Source organism: Hoplias malabaricus, chromosome 8, assembly GCF_029633855.1.
Source record: "Hoplias malabaricus isolate fHopMal1 chromosome 8, fHopMal1.hap1, whole genome shotgun sequence".
In the NCBI taxonomy this organism is placed as follows: Eukaryota; Metazoa; Chordata; class Actinopteri; order Characiformes; family Erythrinidae; genus Hoplias; species Hoplias malabaricus.
In genome coordinates this window covers 42565575-42581148 of record NC_089807.1, presented here as the reverse complement: position 1 = coordinate 42581148, position 15574 = coordinate 42565575, and the positions used below count along the sequence as shown (strand labels likewise).

General features: G+C 43.6%; 1 protein-coding gene across 3 annotated transcripts in view; it reads left to right on the top strand.

Moving 5' to 3' along the window:
- The window catches only part of fam193a (family with sequence similarity 193 member A), a 29632-nt gene extending 24048 nt beyond the window's left edge, over positions 1-5584 (top strand). For all 3 annotated transcript variants that reach the window (XM_066679562.1, XM_066679561.1, XM_066679560.1), the window contains 5 exons: positions 81-267; positions 516-749; positions 1281-2145; positions 4262-4343; positions 4538-5584. In XM_066679562.1, the coding sequence (XP_066535659.1) occupies positions 81-267; positions 516-749; positions 1281-2145; positions 4262-4343; positions 4538-4631 (1462 nt within the window). In that variant the 3' untranslated portion in view covers positions 4632-5584. The remainder of the gene's footprint in view (positions 1-80; positions 268-515; positions 750-1280; positions 2146-4261; positions 4344-4537) is intronic.
- Positions 5585-15574: the final 9990 nt, after the last annotated feature.

Genomic DNA, 15574 nt, shown 5'->3' with positions numbered 1-15574 from the left:
TGAAAGGCTTTAGCGTTATTGTTGTTTAAAACTGTTTCTGTACCAGTCTGGTGATGTGTGTGTGTGTGTGTATGTTGCAGTGATCCAGACTGTGAGGGTCATAGGTGCGAAGGGGGCGGGGCCTACGAGCACCAGGCGTACGAAGGAGATGAGAGTCCAGACGAGGACAGCTGCTCTGAACATAGCTCCTCCACCTCCACCTCCACCAATCAGAAGGAAGGAAAATACTGTGACTGCTGCTACTGTGAATTCTTCGGCCATGGAGGGGTGAGGGAAACCTGTACCACCGATGCTCATGGGACAGATCACAGTCATTAGAATATGTTCATGTAGACACCTGTTTTTAATTTGTAGCACAGTTTTAAAACAAAATACAGGAAAACAGTTAGTTTTGATACATTTTTAAAAGGTGAGGAGAACCGTGAAGGACGTGTGTTTCTGTCACTCTGTAGGTTACAGTTTTGCGATGCTGCCTCCAAATGGTCTAATCATGTTTGTGAATGCTGTGTATGTAGCCCCCCGCAGCCCCCACCAGCAGGAACTATGCAGAGATGCGGGAGAAGCTCCGGCTGCGACTCACTAAACGAAAAGAGGAGCAGCAGCCGAAAAAAGAGGAGCCCATGTTGGAGCGGGACGGGGTAGAGGACCACCGCAAGGTGGAGGACTTATTGCAGTTCATCAACAGCGCAGACAACAAACCCGTCAGCAGCTCCAAAGCAGCCAAACGAGCTCGGAACAAACAGAAGAAGGTAAATAATAAGGCAGATAATTGTAACTGTTAGGTCGCTCAAACAATCTGGAAGTTTTCAGAGATGTCAGCTACTGTAGCTTGTCATCAAGGGCCTCTTTACCACTGCAGGTTTTTATTCATGCTGTGGAAGGGATTAAATGACGTAGGGATCCGCTGATTGGCTCTTTTTAAGCCTTTTGCTCTTAAACATAAAGTTATTCTGCAGTGCAGTCTTTTTACAGTGGGGTACAAATGACACAAAAACCCGTCTAGTTCTTCATGTATTTAACTGCTAGGAAGACAGTGCACTTCCTGCTCCTGGTTTAGCAATGGAAATAGAGCAGAACGGTACAGGGCGACCTTCAGAGACGCTACGCCCTGCAGTGGAAAAGAGGACATGATGTTTTTGCCTTGAATCCACACTAGTCTGTTGTATAAGATCTACTCCTCTGGCTCAGTCACCAGATGACATTCTGCTCTTTATAATATTTGTACTGACCTGGCAGTGTAAGTCATAAGGCTGTTCTGTGGGTGTGCTTGTGATTTACAGCTGGAGGAGAAAGCTCGTCAGGAGGCAGAAGCCAGGGAGCGGGAGATACAGCAGCAGCTTCTGGAGGAGCAGCGTAGGCGGAGGGAGGAGGAGGAGGAGGCGCTGAAGCAGGAGCTGCTGAGGCTCAAGGAGATGAGGCAGCTCCGCACGGCCAAGAAAAAGAAGAAGGAAAACAGATCCAAAGAAGCTGCAGCCACGGCGGCCGCCAAGCCCGAGACGCCACCTCCAGCCCCGACCCCCACTAACAACCCCCAGCCGCTGCGACAGAGCGCACAGAACGTCCTTGAGAACATGCAGAAAGGCAAGACACAGTTCCTGCAGAGTCTCATCCACCTCGCCCCTAAAGAACCTCGCCTGGAGCCGGAAACGTTGGCCAGCAACAGCCCGTCACCACAGCAAAGCCCAAAGAACAGCAGAGAGAAGCCCACCGAGCCCCCGGCTCTCCAAAACGGCATGTTCCTACATCCAGAGCCACCCAACAACCACAACAACAAGGCCAAATCCAAACAGTACCCTAACAACACCTCTAGAATCAATGGAGAGGCCGTCAAGAAGGCCCCAGAGTGTCCCCGGGCCCCGGAGGCTGGTGTCAAATCATCCAGCATGAATGGAGCTCTTCCTGAAATCAGGGGCAAGCCCAAGCCTTCTGAGGAGCAGGTCGTTGAAGCCAAGAAAGAGGACAGGAGCCATGGGAGGAAACAGCAGAATGGAGTGAAAGAGGAGAGAAATTCCCCAGTCAATGAGCCTCCAGCCATGGATCTGCCCCAACAGAACGGAAAATCAGCACTGACAGAGTCCCCACAACCCAAAGGCAAGGCCAAGAAGAATAAGAAAAAGAAGGCAGACAAGATGAATAACTCGATAGGTGAGCACTGTAGAAGTTACACGTCCTGTCATTCGCAGCAGCCCCAGGTCCAAAACCAGTGGCCCTTGTTCTCAGAGGGCCATGAAAAGTGAGCCTGGGTCTGGCAAGTGACCGGAAAGTCCACTGTCCCAAACAAATGTTTTTATTACAAATATATATAAGCGCATACAGGGTGGGCCATTTATATAGATACACCTTAATAAAATGGAAATGATTGGTGATATTAACTTCCTGTGTGTGGCACATTAGTATATGGGAGGGGGGGAATTTGGGTGCTGACCATGGCGGCCATTTTGAAGTCGGCCATTTTGGATCCAACTTTTGTTTTTTCAATGGGAAGAGGGTCATGTGACACATCAAACTCATTGGGAATTTCACAAGAAAAACAATGGTGTGATTGGTTTTAACGTAACTTTATTCTTTCATGAGTTATTTACAAGTTTCTGACGACTTATAAAATGTGTTCAAAGTGCTGCCCATTGTGTTGGATTGTCAATGCAACCCTCTTCTCCCACTCTTCACACACTGATAGCAAAACTAGACTAGCACCAATGCTAGCACAGGCTTCCAGTATCCGTAGTTTACTTATTTACTTAATATTTTTTATATTTAATATAGTTTAAATATTTACTTAAGATTATTTAACCGCCTGACACATGCAGCTTATAGCAACATACTTAACCTGGGTTTTTTCTTTCTTTAAACACTATAATACACACAATGTGACAGAGAGAGATTTGTCATGACTCTCCAGCAACAGTTTTCTAAAAGCTGTAGTTTTTACCTGAAAAAATAAATAAGTAAAAAATAAAAAACCCAAAGAATAGACACTTGTATCTGCCTTGTTTGGATATTCCCTACAAACTTTGGACAACATTTCACAGGCGTCAGAGGCAGCCATGAGGAAGTGAAGCTGCAGAGTCACTGTTCTTCACTTTGCTCTGACGCTCTTTGTCAACAGACGGTGCCATATGTTAGTTTTGACTGGACATGAACGGATAAGAATGGGTATGACGAGGGGTTAAATATTCAAGTAACACACTGACCTCCATCTTATAACTGAAATAAAAAGAACTACTTGGCCACGTCCCTCCAGAGGTGTCACAGCTGAAGTCTGAAGTTGTTTAAAACACATTTGTGTCTTTGGCTTTTATTTATTTACATTAATTTGCCTCGACTCACCCCACTATAATTTCCCTTGAGGGATTAATAAAGCGTCATGTGTCGCGTAAAAAATGCACCACAATTCGCATTGTGTTTGTGGCGACTTTACCATGTGACCTTCATAAAACCTTTAACCGTGTAAAGCTCATAGAGCTGTGATCAGGTGATTATTATTGTACAGTTGGGCATTTCAGATTTTGTTTCAAAACATTCTTTGTAAAAGATCCCCTCCCACACTGTACCCTCCCACACACTTTTAAAATGGCACACCTCTTTTTTTTTAATCTGTTTGTGGTCATGTATTAACCCTTATATTAACCTTCAGCAGTCAGTCATTCATTCATTAATCGTTAGGGGCTTTATTTACTCTTTATTCTCTTTATTTTCCCTTCAGTAGCCAATTCTTTTCTGTTTATCAGCTTTTATTAATGCAGTAACTCCAACCGTCCAGGGAGTTTAGCTCAGTGAAGCTCAGTTAAGGGTGAACCAGCTCGTTTTGATGATCCAAAACCTGGGGTTGCTAACCTGATTAGCCTGGGGCTAATCAGAGAAATCAGTTCTCAACAGTAGGTTGTGTTCTGCTGAGATCACGTTGAAGTGGACATTACACATAACACATAACAGTGAGTGAAGAGTCGTCATGTTTAAATATTTTTTACTGGCAAGTGATTTAGATCTGTGCTTGTTTTGTAATTGGTTCCTAGCAGACGAGCTACATCACTCGTTGTAAACGCAGGAATCTGATTATGTCACTGTGGAGCTGTGCCAGAGAAGTGTGTGTTCTAATGTTAACAACACTTTATTATATCGTGGGGCTTTTTTGATATTCCTGAATGTGGATACATCTAATTTAAAATTAAACCAATATAGCAGTGTAATAAAAATGCGTTTAGTCTAAATGGCCGCAGTTAACTGAGTGTGATAAGAGTGTGTTGTGTGTGTGTTTTTGTAGATGACGTATTCCTGCCCAAAGACATCGATCTGGACAGTGTTGATATGGATGAGACCGAACGTGAGGTGGAATACTTTAAAAGGTACAGTGACAGTCTCAATTCTGTGTATTTATTTATTTATTTTAGGTGTGAAGCACCTTGTCGAACAGCCTTATAAATCACTTACTCACACATTTAGTAGCTGCTCCACTAGGGGCGCTATTCAGCAACTGGGATAAATGACCATGTCCTTACCTTTACTCTAATCATTGTTCACTCTCTCCTTCCCTTCCCAGGTTCTGCCTGGACTCTGCTCGACAAACAAGGCAGAGGCTGTCCATCAACTGGTCCAACTTCAGTTTGAAAAAGGCCACATTTGCTGGCCACTAAAAAAATAAATAAAGTGGGAGTTCTCTTGAAGAGACTGGCAAGAATCAATCAGCGATCCCCTTCTCTCTCCCTTTATTTTCCCTCTCCTCTCTCTCACCGGGCTGACTGCTGACCCAGTGCTGCTACGCTCCAGCTGCTCCTCCGGCCTCCATTACCCATGCTGCCTTGCCTCGTCCTTGTTGCTGTGTGGTTCTACGAAGAACCACAACTCGGCTTAAGTTCTCGCAGTACTTCAGGAGGGAAGACAAAACAAAACAAAACAAAAAAAAAAACAATGACCAGAAAAAATAACATGAAATGTTATTTAACACATTTTGTTTCCTCCTTTTTCTCCTTTATTTAAAAGAAACAAACCTGGCGTGTGCTTTTACCGTCTGTAAGTTGGGCATTTCTCTTCAGCCGACGCCACACACTGGGTCTCCTCTGGCCTTCCCAGTGGTCAAAAAGCTTAAAATATGTTGGGAAATGGGCAAGCAGGAAAAAAAAATGCTGAAATTGTTTAAAAGTGGAGAAAAAAACCCTTTTATTCCCAGTAATCGTGGCTTCGAACACTCTTGCACTTCATTACAGTTTAGTTGAGAAGGGAACGGGACTAGTCTGCATCAGCCCCCTCCCACTGGCCACTTGGTCCGCCCCAGGAAGATGGCTAATACTTGACCGATTGTCCTCGTTGGGTTTTTCAGTTCAGTTTACCAACTGTTCAGTAAAGTGTTAGTTACCGTTTTGTTTTTTTTTTGTTTTGTTTTTTTTCTCCTCTTTTTCAACTTGTAGCCAGCTTATATCAGAATACTTTCAGAATCAAATTGAAAGAAAAGAACAATACTCACACTATCAATCTGTTATAGAGTGTATATTGTATTAACACTGAAGCCTGACTGGCTACTTTTTAACATATTGTTAAGTAATATTAAAATCTTGTCTTTCTTTTTTGAAAGATGGAAATACAGTAGAATGGCAGGACTTTGCGTCTCGTGTGTTCATTCCGTTTTATAATGTGTTTCAGCTTTTTTAGAGCCTTTATCATTCATTCATTCTTTATCTGTAACTCTTATCCAGTTCAGGGTCGCGGTGGGTCCAGAGCCTACCTGGAATCATTGGGCGCAAGGCAGGAACACACCCTGGAGGGGGCGCCAGTCCTTCACAGGGCAACACACACACACACACACACACACACACACACACATTCACTCACACACTCACTTTGGAGTCACCAATCCACCTACCAACGTGGGTTTTTGGACTGTGGGAGAAAACCCACGCAGACACAGAGAGAACACACCACACTCCTCACAGACAGTCACCCGGAGGAAACCCACACAGACACAGAGAGAACACACCACGCTCCTCACAGACAGTCACCCGGAGGAAACCCACGCAGACACAGGGAGAACACACCACACTCCTCACAGACAGTCACCCGGAGGAAACCCACGCAGACACAGAGAGAACACACCACACTCCTCACAGACAGTCGCCCGGAGGAAACCCATGCAGACACAGAGAGAACACACCACACTCCTCACAGACAGTCACCCGGAGCGGGAATCGAACCCACAACCTCCAGGTCCCTGGAGCTGTGTGACTGCGACACTAACCTGCTGCACCACCGTGCCGCACCTGAGCCTTAATCAGCCTACATCAAATCAATCACACAGTCTCCAGAGATAAAGATTGGAAGCAGAATGAGTCAAACGAATGCTCTGTGAAATGTGGCACTGTCCGAGGTCCAAGCGAGGATCTGCGCTACTCGGAAAAGGAAAGTACTCCAGAGGCAGCGACCTCATCTCTAGGATTGTCTCTGCAGCTTTAATGAGTTGGTTTTCCATGACCTAAGATCAGTGCCAAGCATCTGCCGGGGTAGGGTAACGTCTGCTTCCGCTGGACTCTGAAGCGGTGCATCTGATGGACCCGTGTGGGTTTGGGAGATGCCAGGGTGCAGGAACGTTATGTACTTGATAGAAAAGCTCCAACAAGTTCAGGTTTTGGAACGGGTTTCAGAAGTGTGATAGTAAGGTATCCGCATACTTTTGTGCCACGTAGTGTGTGTCATACAGACACTCACTGTGTCTGACACTCTCACATTCAGTCTCTGCTCAGATTAATCTCAAAAATAGATGGTGAAATAAGGAATGACTAGCCTTGACGGTAAATTGGTGTGTACTGGCACCCTCCTGTACAGCTTTGATGGTTGTGAAACTGACCCATTCTTAATTTAGGTGTTCAGAATGGTGCCCACAAGTGCCCCCTATGTGTGTGTGTATTATTTGTTATTTATTTACATCAGATGTGTTATTTTGCACTGTATGAGCAATGTTTGTAGACACCTAGCAGCAGCTTCTTTTCTGGGAAGGCTTTAGGCTAATGTTGGAACATTGCTGTGAGTCGTTGACTGCATTCAAATGAAGTTGTAATAATGTAGTTTGAGAATTAGTTGTGGATCACAAACCCCACTTCAGATCTTCACAGAAATACAGGCTGGAGCTTCACAGTTTCACTCCTCTCCAGCCCAGCGCTAGGAGGCTTTATACCCTTCTAGATGATGCCTGGCATTGGGTGACCTTAGGCTTGAGGGCGTCTATGTAAAGTGTAGCTCTGCCCTGTGGTCATTTTTGGCTCAGAAATGCGATGGAAGCTTATTGGGTGACTGAAGCTGACAGATTTCAGTCTGTTCACTTCCCCTTTATTCTGCGACAGAGGTTTTCATACTGAAACAATAGGTGAAATCCAACTCTGAACTTCCTCCCGACCATTTACACTAAGACCACTGAGGATGTTTAATATAAAAACCTGATGAAACTCTGAGCTACAAAGGGGAAATTGCGTAAACTGATTACAGAACAAAGCGATAGGGAAAAACACCCAAACAGGATCAGGCCTGGCAGCTTTAGCAGCTAGTTCCAGTCAGGGAGTTCCTGATAACACGAGAGAAGATGATTCTGCTGGAAAACTTGCTACCGTTTCCCTGAAGGTTGAAACCTATCCATAACATACAAAGGTTCATATAACGTACGGTGGGAAAGTTGCTGAATTCGCTGTTGAGCTCAGGGCCTGATGTATTAAGTTACACTGAGCATTTTCTGCTTAGGGCTTTGGCGTGTCTGGAGACTGAGTGGAATTATTGGGTACCACACTCTGGACAGGTGATAGGATATCACACACACTCTCTCGCAGTCAGTTACGTCTGTGAATCATTTCACCGTCGCCCCGTCATTCACTCACTAACACCAGGCTGACCATTTCAAAATACTCGCATACTCCCAGCCAATCACACAGTACCAGCACATGGAGGAAATCCACACAAACACAGCGAGAACACACCACCCTGCTCAGAGATACTGACCTAAAGGCAAGGGTCAGTCCAAGTTACCCAGCGGCAAATCACCGATGTCCAAAGAAAATCACGTACCTCGCTTTTTGTTATTTTTAGTCATTAAAAAACAGCAGCTATCCTTCACCATGTGACAGTTTTATGATGAACGGACCAATAGAAATGCTACAAAATGACTTTGAGTAAAATCTCTTATATCGACTTCTACTGAAAGTTAGGAAGTAAGTTATTACTTTGTCGATAAATACTTTTCTTTGGACGTTGATGGAAAAAAAACGCAGGACAAGCATCTCACTCGGACCAACGCGTAGTCAACACACTGTTTGCCAAACGTTTGGTTTGTGTGGTCCTCCAACATATCGTCTAATCTCTCAATGTCTTACAGTGTCTTCAGGGAAGGCTTTCCACTAGAAGTTGGGGCATATCTTTGAGGATTTAACGGCATCCAAACATAAGTTACATTACTGAGGTCCAGTGCTGATCCAGCCCCAATCAGTTATTACTTTTTGGGATGTTTTGTAATGCATCTAATACAGCTGAAGAAGTGTTTATTAACCAGATGAGTCAAGTGTGTCAGCAATCGGGAAACAGCGCAGTAGAACTATGTTGAAAGTGATACTCGCTGTACCCTCTCAGGACCATTGAGTAATGCAGCTTTTTTTAGAAACTGAGAGAATGAGAAAGTGCGGGAACCTCTGTATTCTTGAACTGAATAATTTAGAGCTGACAGAAATCATTAGATAATTATTCACACTGGGGCAAATATGAAACATACACTCTGTCCAAAACCTTTGTAAACATCCCCTATACACTCGGTGAACTCAGGCACTTTGAGGTGCATTTATTTTGGACACAAACGTCCCGTCCAACAGGCTTGACCTCTGCCAAGAGTCGGCTAAAGGAGTTTTAATTAGCCCCTGGCCCTGGGCTGTCGAGCTTTGTTCCGATTGTTTGCAGCGATGGAGCTCAGTCCAGTACGTTTTTTGTGATGAGGTGGCGTGCTGTGATGATCCAGAACTATAACCGTCTGACATCAGTTTTTGGCTCACCAAATTTCCCCAGCGTCTAGTGTTGCCTTCCCAGAAGAGCTGATGGTAAAGCTGCAAAGTTGGACTAACCCAGGTTACTTTCAGAAGGAATGTTGGATCAGCCGGTGTCCACAAAATGATCGCAATCTGCGTAGCTAGCACTGAGCACTGTAGCTAACTCTGTGGTGGCCTGACTTGATCAACTTGTTCCAATCAGTCAGCTTTGAGGCCTTGCCTGGATGTGTTAATGACTAATGGCAAAACAATCTTTCTTTGAATAACGTAGTCTGACTTGAGAAAGAGTCCCTGCCTCACACTCTGTCGGAGTGTTGGTCATTCTGAGATTACCCTCGTTGTGCTAGTCCGGATGGCTGATACTATCTCGACCTCTGAATGAATCCTGTTATATATATTTTTCTTTTTAGCCTTTCACGCACAGCTCCTCTTGACTAAATTTAGTAGAGTAACCAAAGAGAAATGAATAAGTGCTTCGTCAGCTGTTCAAGGCCCCAAGTTCCTCTGTTATCGGAAAAGAGGACGCAAACTCAGAAGGGTTGACCGCACGGGCATGGGCCTGTTGTGAAATGCTTACTAAAATGTAGAAAACAAGTATGAAGAGCTGCAGGGGTCACAAAATGTATGTGCACGGGTGACAGTACTACGATAAGGGTTCACACCTTGAGGTGTAGAGGAAAGTAGCATATGTACATTTCCAAAAATTATAAATATAATGTAAAAACACTGCAACTCATTAGACCCACACAGTTCCACTTGTTAGACGTCTAGAACGAACTGCTGCTAACGCACACCTCTGAACAGCTCAACACACTTGAAGGAGAACACTATGAATGTTAGCTGAGGTGCAGCGCTATTAAGGTCCAGAACTAACCGTATTATGGCAGTTTTTGGCTCGCCAAATTTCCAGGTGAGGCTGTTAGTGCTGCACAGTGGGACAAACCCACGTTACTGGTACCCTTCATTTCAGAAGAAATGTGGGATCTGCAGGTGTCCACAACGTTATCGCAATCTGTCCAGCTAGCACTGTAGCTAACTGTAGTGGTAACTCTATTCCACTTAGCCGTCTAGAACGACCTGCTGTTAACACACACCTCAACACACTTGAAGGAGAACACTATAGATGGTAGCTCTATGGATCTATGAATATGCAATTATTTCCAGACTGCTTACAGCTCAAAAAACCCACCCCGGTTTCAAGGTGGGTTTATAAGTTCTCTTTGTGTCTTCATCCATTACCCACACACCTACAACGTGCAACCTTTTGAAGCTGTTACCACCAATCTGAGCTTTTTTTTTCTCCCCGTTCTCTTCCTGCCAGAAGCACTTTCACTTTGCTGCGGAATGGCTGCCACCTCCGTAAAAGGGTGCGGAAGCCAGACTCGGTTTTTAACATCTCACGACTTGAAACAAGGTCATTTCCTTCATGCTCTTTATATTCTAGCACATTTTCCCTTAACAGTTGTCAGCATCTTACCTGCGGGTGCTTCATCCACTCAGCCTGAATGAAACTGGTGCTTCTTTTCTGTAACGTTTCTTTCAAATTTGCATGAGAAAGAAGAATTCTAGTTAATTCCACACTCTAGAGGACACACAACCACTGCTCCACAGCCCAAGGATGTTTTATCATTTACCCTTTTAGTACTCTTGTGTACAGCTGCCCCAGAGCAAACACTTATATGTTTTGCTTTTCTATTGAGATTATAAAAACTAGCTGTGTTCACAATGGCTCTGCAATCACTATTCCCTATATTTCTCACTCTGAAGTGCACTATTGTAAGAAGCTGAGGTGGGGAACCATTTTGGACTCTACCTCATGGGTTGTATCAAACAATGCTGTGTATATAGGATATCTGCTATCTGTTGTGCACTTATCGCTGTGCATTGTGGGATTGTTTTCGGACACCACTACACAACGTTGTAACAACTACTACGATGCTGTAGAAAGCTGCATCTGAGTTAGTGTTGGAGCTTCATCCAGTTCCTTGGTATTGAAGTGGTGTGTGATCAATAACTTATCGTTTAACATCAGTACCCGACCTCACAACTATTCTCTTGACTGAATACAAACTCTGATTGAAATGGTTCTTCCCAGAAGAGTAGAAGGAGCTTTTACCGCAACAAAAAGGGACAGACTACCTATTAATACCCTTCATTTCAGAAGAAATGTTGAGCAGGTCTACACTAAGTTTGGCCTACAGCTTTGAGACATGAATCAGGGTTATTTCCTTGAGCCTTTTGATTTTTGAACTCATTTCCCTTAGTGTAGTCAGTACCCTACTTATGTGTACTTGTTAGAACTGAAATGAAACAAGGCCACGTTTCCTTTGTGAGTTGTTCTCACTGAGGTTTGATCCTCAAGGGGCCCGGACCGGATGGTTCAGGACTGTGTTGAGAGCTAGCAGGCGATTAGCAGTAATAATTACGCGAATGTGTCACCTACTTCCTCTCTGTTCGGCTTCTGCTTGGAAGATGATGACTCTTTTCAGCAAAACGTTCGGAGAGCAATTGAGCCATAACGAGAGATTTTATTATGGCCCTCTCTTTCGAGATGTTTACACGGGACAGTGCCCATTACCAATCATCTGTCACACGTGTGGGCGCCATCTTGTTCAGCTTGAATAACGTCAGGCAGAGTCTTAGTGATGATGATGATGCAATGGGACCTTCAGTCTGGTCTGGTCCAGTGAAATCTGGAGTTCCCAACACGCAGGGGAAGCTATAACATATAAATACCCAGAATTACCTAGAACGGAATACTATAACCCATACAAATGCATACATCTACATAAATGCATGGAGGGTGTAATCATGACCCATCCCCCAGTTAACAAAATTACATTCCCAGAACATTTCCCTATTCCCCTGACATTCCCATTAGTTGTGGCTTTGGAATATTCCCCAAACTTATTTATTTTTTTATTTATTAAGTTATGAAAACATTCCATGAACGTCACCTCAGTCTTAGTTGTAACATCAATTCTGTCTTGGAACTTTCTGGAGACATGTGAAATTATTTATTTTCTCAGAATATTATTCTATCGTTCTGTTTTTCGGTATTAGGGATGTTTTATTGGAAAATTTCCATTTGCTTAACATTTTCAAAATGTTTTTAAGTTAAGAATCACCTCAATCTCATTTGCCACAATAATTTAACATTCTAGGAATGTTCTGCGAGCATTCAAAATGATGTGCTCTGAACATTCCTCTAACGTTCCATTGTGTTTAAGGATTTTATTGGAATGTTAACTCAATGTGATTCTGTTCTCACAAAATGTTTTACTTAAGTTACATTTAAAAAACATTCCCTTAACATACGAGAATTAGCATTTTACCTTAAACACAAGAAATCTTCAAGCTCGTGTTCACTTCGCATCGCATCCCAACTAGATTTACCATAAATAAAGATAAAATGTAATATTACATTGATCTAGAACGTTCACTTCACAGTCGTGTAATGATTTGACACCAGAACAAACACAGCAGCGCTCTGAGTCTGCGGACTAGCCAATGTTAGCCCGCTAACTGGCTACGTTTCACATATATGTAGATGTAGGCATTCGTATGAGTTATAGTAGTCAGTTTTAGGTCATTCTGGGTATTTATATGTTATAGCTTCCCCTGAGTGTTGGCCACATAACTTTTGATTAATCTTTTAAATAAATAATTAAAAAAATCATATATAAAAGATCATAAAGGGAGAGTAAACAACTCCTGTGATGACAGTATGGTATTGAACAGAACTGAGAACTCCAGATTTCACTGGACCAGACCAGACTGACGGTCCCATTGCATCATCATCATCACTAAGACTCAGCCTGAAGTTATTCAAGCTGAACAAGATGGCGCCCACATGTGTGACAGATGATTGTTAATGGGCACTGTCCCGTGTAAGCATCTCGAAAGAGAGGGCCATAATAAAATCTCTCGTTATGGCTCAATTGCTCTCCGAACGTTTTGCTGAAAAGAGTCATCATCTTCCAAGCAGAAGCCGAACAGAGAGGAAGTAGGTGACACATTCGCGTAATTATTACTGCTAATCGCCTGCTAGCTCTCAACACAGTCCTGAACCATCCGGTCCGGGCCCCTTGAGGATCAAACCTCAGTGAGAACAACTCACAAAGGAAACGTGACTTTGTTTCATTTCAGTTCTAACAAGTACACATAAGTAGGGTACTGACTACACTAAGGGAAATGGGTCCTGGCTCTGTAGTATCTTGCTAGCCTGCTGCTTTTATCTTAATCAGGTTGATACATATGACATATGACAATGCCCCGCCCCCTACACACGCACACATTTCCACACACACCCCTTTTAAAAAATGCAATGCGTATGATTCACAAAAAATTACATACACACCCCTACCGTACATACATTGTACAATAACTGGCTGCACCTTGTTGTGATGTGTCTGTTTGTCGTTGCGTGGTCAATGACAGGGTCAGGGACTTATTAGAGGGAGAGAGGGTGTATATGAATGGGTGTAGCTTGTACTCAGAGGGGATCTTTTCACTAAGGACAGCCTGAAGCTGTGGAGAAACAGTAGGGAAAGCCCCAGTGCTCCTCACTGTGTAACAGACAATAGAGTTCTGTCCTATCTCTTTTTCCCTCTCTGTCTCTCTCTGTATCTCTCACTCTCTCTCTCTCTCTATCTCTGTCTCTTATCAAAAAACCAACACAACAGCAGGTCACACTAAATCTACTGCAGCAGCACAAGACAAGAACAGGGCGCTCAGCTTTCAGCTGCACCATATACACAGCCAACGCTCTGGGAATTCCCTGTGTTATGGGAAATTCCCATTATTTTCAGATACACATACGATTAAAGGCTGCTTCTATCTGCTGTGTACACGTCTGTAGTGGCGGCTGGCCTTGTTTTCCCAGCTAGAGCAGTCTGCAAGGTAAAAGGGCCCATTTTGTGGAAAACATTTTGCATTTCGTCACTTTCTTAGAGTTAAAGGAACAATGTTTTATTTTCAGTTATTAGTTATAAGGCTAAAAAATGTGTATACACTGGTGCTCAACGTGATGATAGTTCGGTTTTAAAGGCAAAGTAACAGAAACAGATGCTTTAATCTGGATTAATTTTACATTGTGTGTGTAAGTGGGACTTGGCAGTAAGTTTTTACTCTTTACTCTTGGGGACTTTAAGAAGTAGCAGGGATTTTTTCCCCTTGCTGTGGTTATGAGCGTTCTTCGCTGAGAACCTGGCTTTGAAAAAATTCTAGAAATATTTGCATGATTGACATTTTTTCCCTTGTAGTTCTTACAGTAAGCATCATGTGACACTTCCTGACCTAATTATTTCCACTGGGTGAGGGTGGATTGTGGTGTGTGTGCTTTTCTGCCATAGATCCCCAGGCCCCCACACACACTCCCAGTATAGGTGTGTGTAGTTTGGGTTCAGTGTGTCTAAGGGGGTGGGGAATCCCTGTCAGCCCACCTTTCACTTCTGTGAAGTGCAGGCCTTCTGAAAGAACAATACTAGCCCACTCAACACTGCAGCTATTCTTGACTTTCTCAAAGTTCCTTTTAGAGTAGTGCGATGACATCAGGACGAAAAAAATGTAAAAACGATACACACACAGTCTTATATCTGTGAATTGTAGGGACGTTACATAGACTCCCATGCATTTTGTGGAGCCTTGCCATCAACTTATTTTCATAAATACCACAAGAATGACCTTAACTCTAACCTTAACCCAAACTTAAAATGTGGTTTCATCTTAAAATATAATGAAGTCCCTATAGTATGATATAAATTCCTGGTACGTTTGAAACACACATGTGTATATAAACACACACATCATTTTTTCCCCTTTTTGACCCCTGTGCTACAACAGTAAGGACCCCCAGAGAGCAGGTGTGATTTGGGGGGTGGCTCATTCTCAGTGCTGCAGTGATGCTGAAGTGCTGGTGTTATAGTGTGTGTTCCGCTGAAGCAGCAATGAAAGCTGAGTTTTTAAAACACGGTGTCCCCTCACTGTCCACTCTGTTAGCCACACCTACCTCATACATCCTCTTTAAATGTGTGAAGTCAGAGACGAATACACAGTATAGAGAGCAACATATGCACTACAAGTGCTCCTGTGGTCAGTGGAGTTGAGATGATGGGAAATGAGTGTAGAAACAAGGAGGTGGTGTTACTAATATTTTTACAGTACTCTTTTGTGCCCGTCATGAAAAGTCAGGGCATTTTTGTTCTGGAATTATATGATTAACCCCCTGGTCAATAAAACAATCATGATCTTTTATTGTGTGTGTGTGTGTGTGTGTGTGTACGCTCTTTGGTGACATCATTTCAAGAGAGTGACTTGACTGAAGTGGAGTGTGAAACTTCAGCTGGAGTTTTCCCTGTCGAGGGCTTGAACTGAGCTCCGTGACGCAGAGGGACCATAACACTGCCCCCACTGCAGACCCCCGGACCCTTGCTGATCTTTAAAATAACACCCCCATTCCCCCCAAACACACACACACACACACATACACAAGATGCCTGTCTTAGAACCAGGGGTCCTTTTAGAGAGAAATGACAATAGACTGATCACACTGAGCAGGGCTTCATCATTGA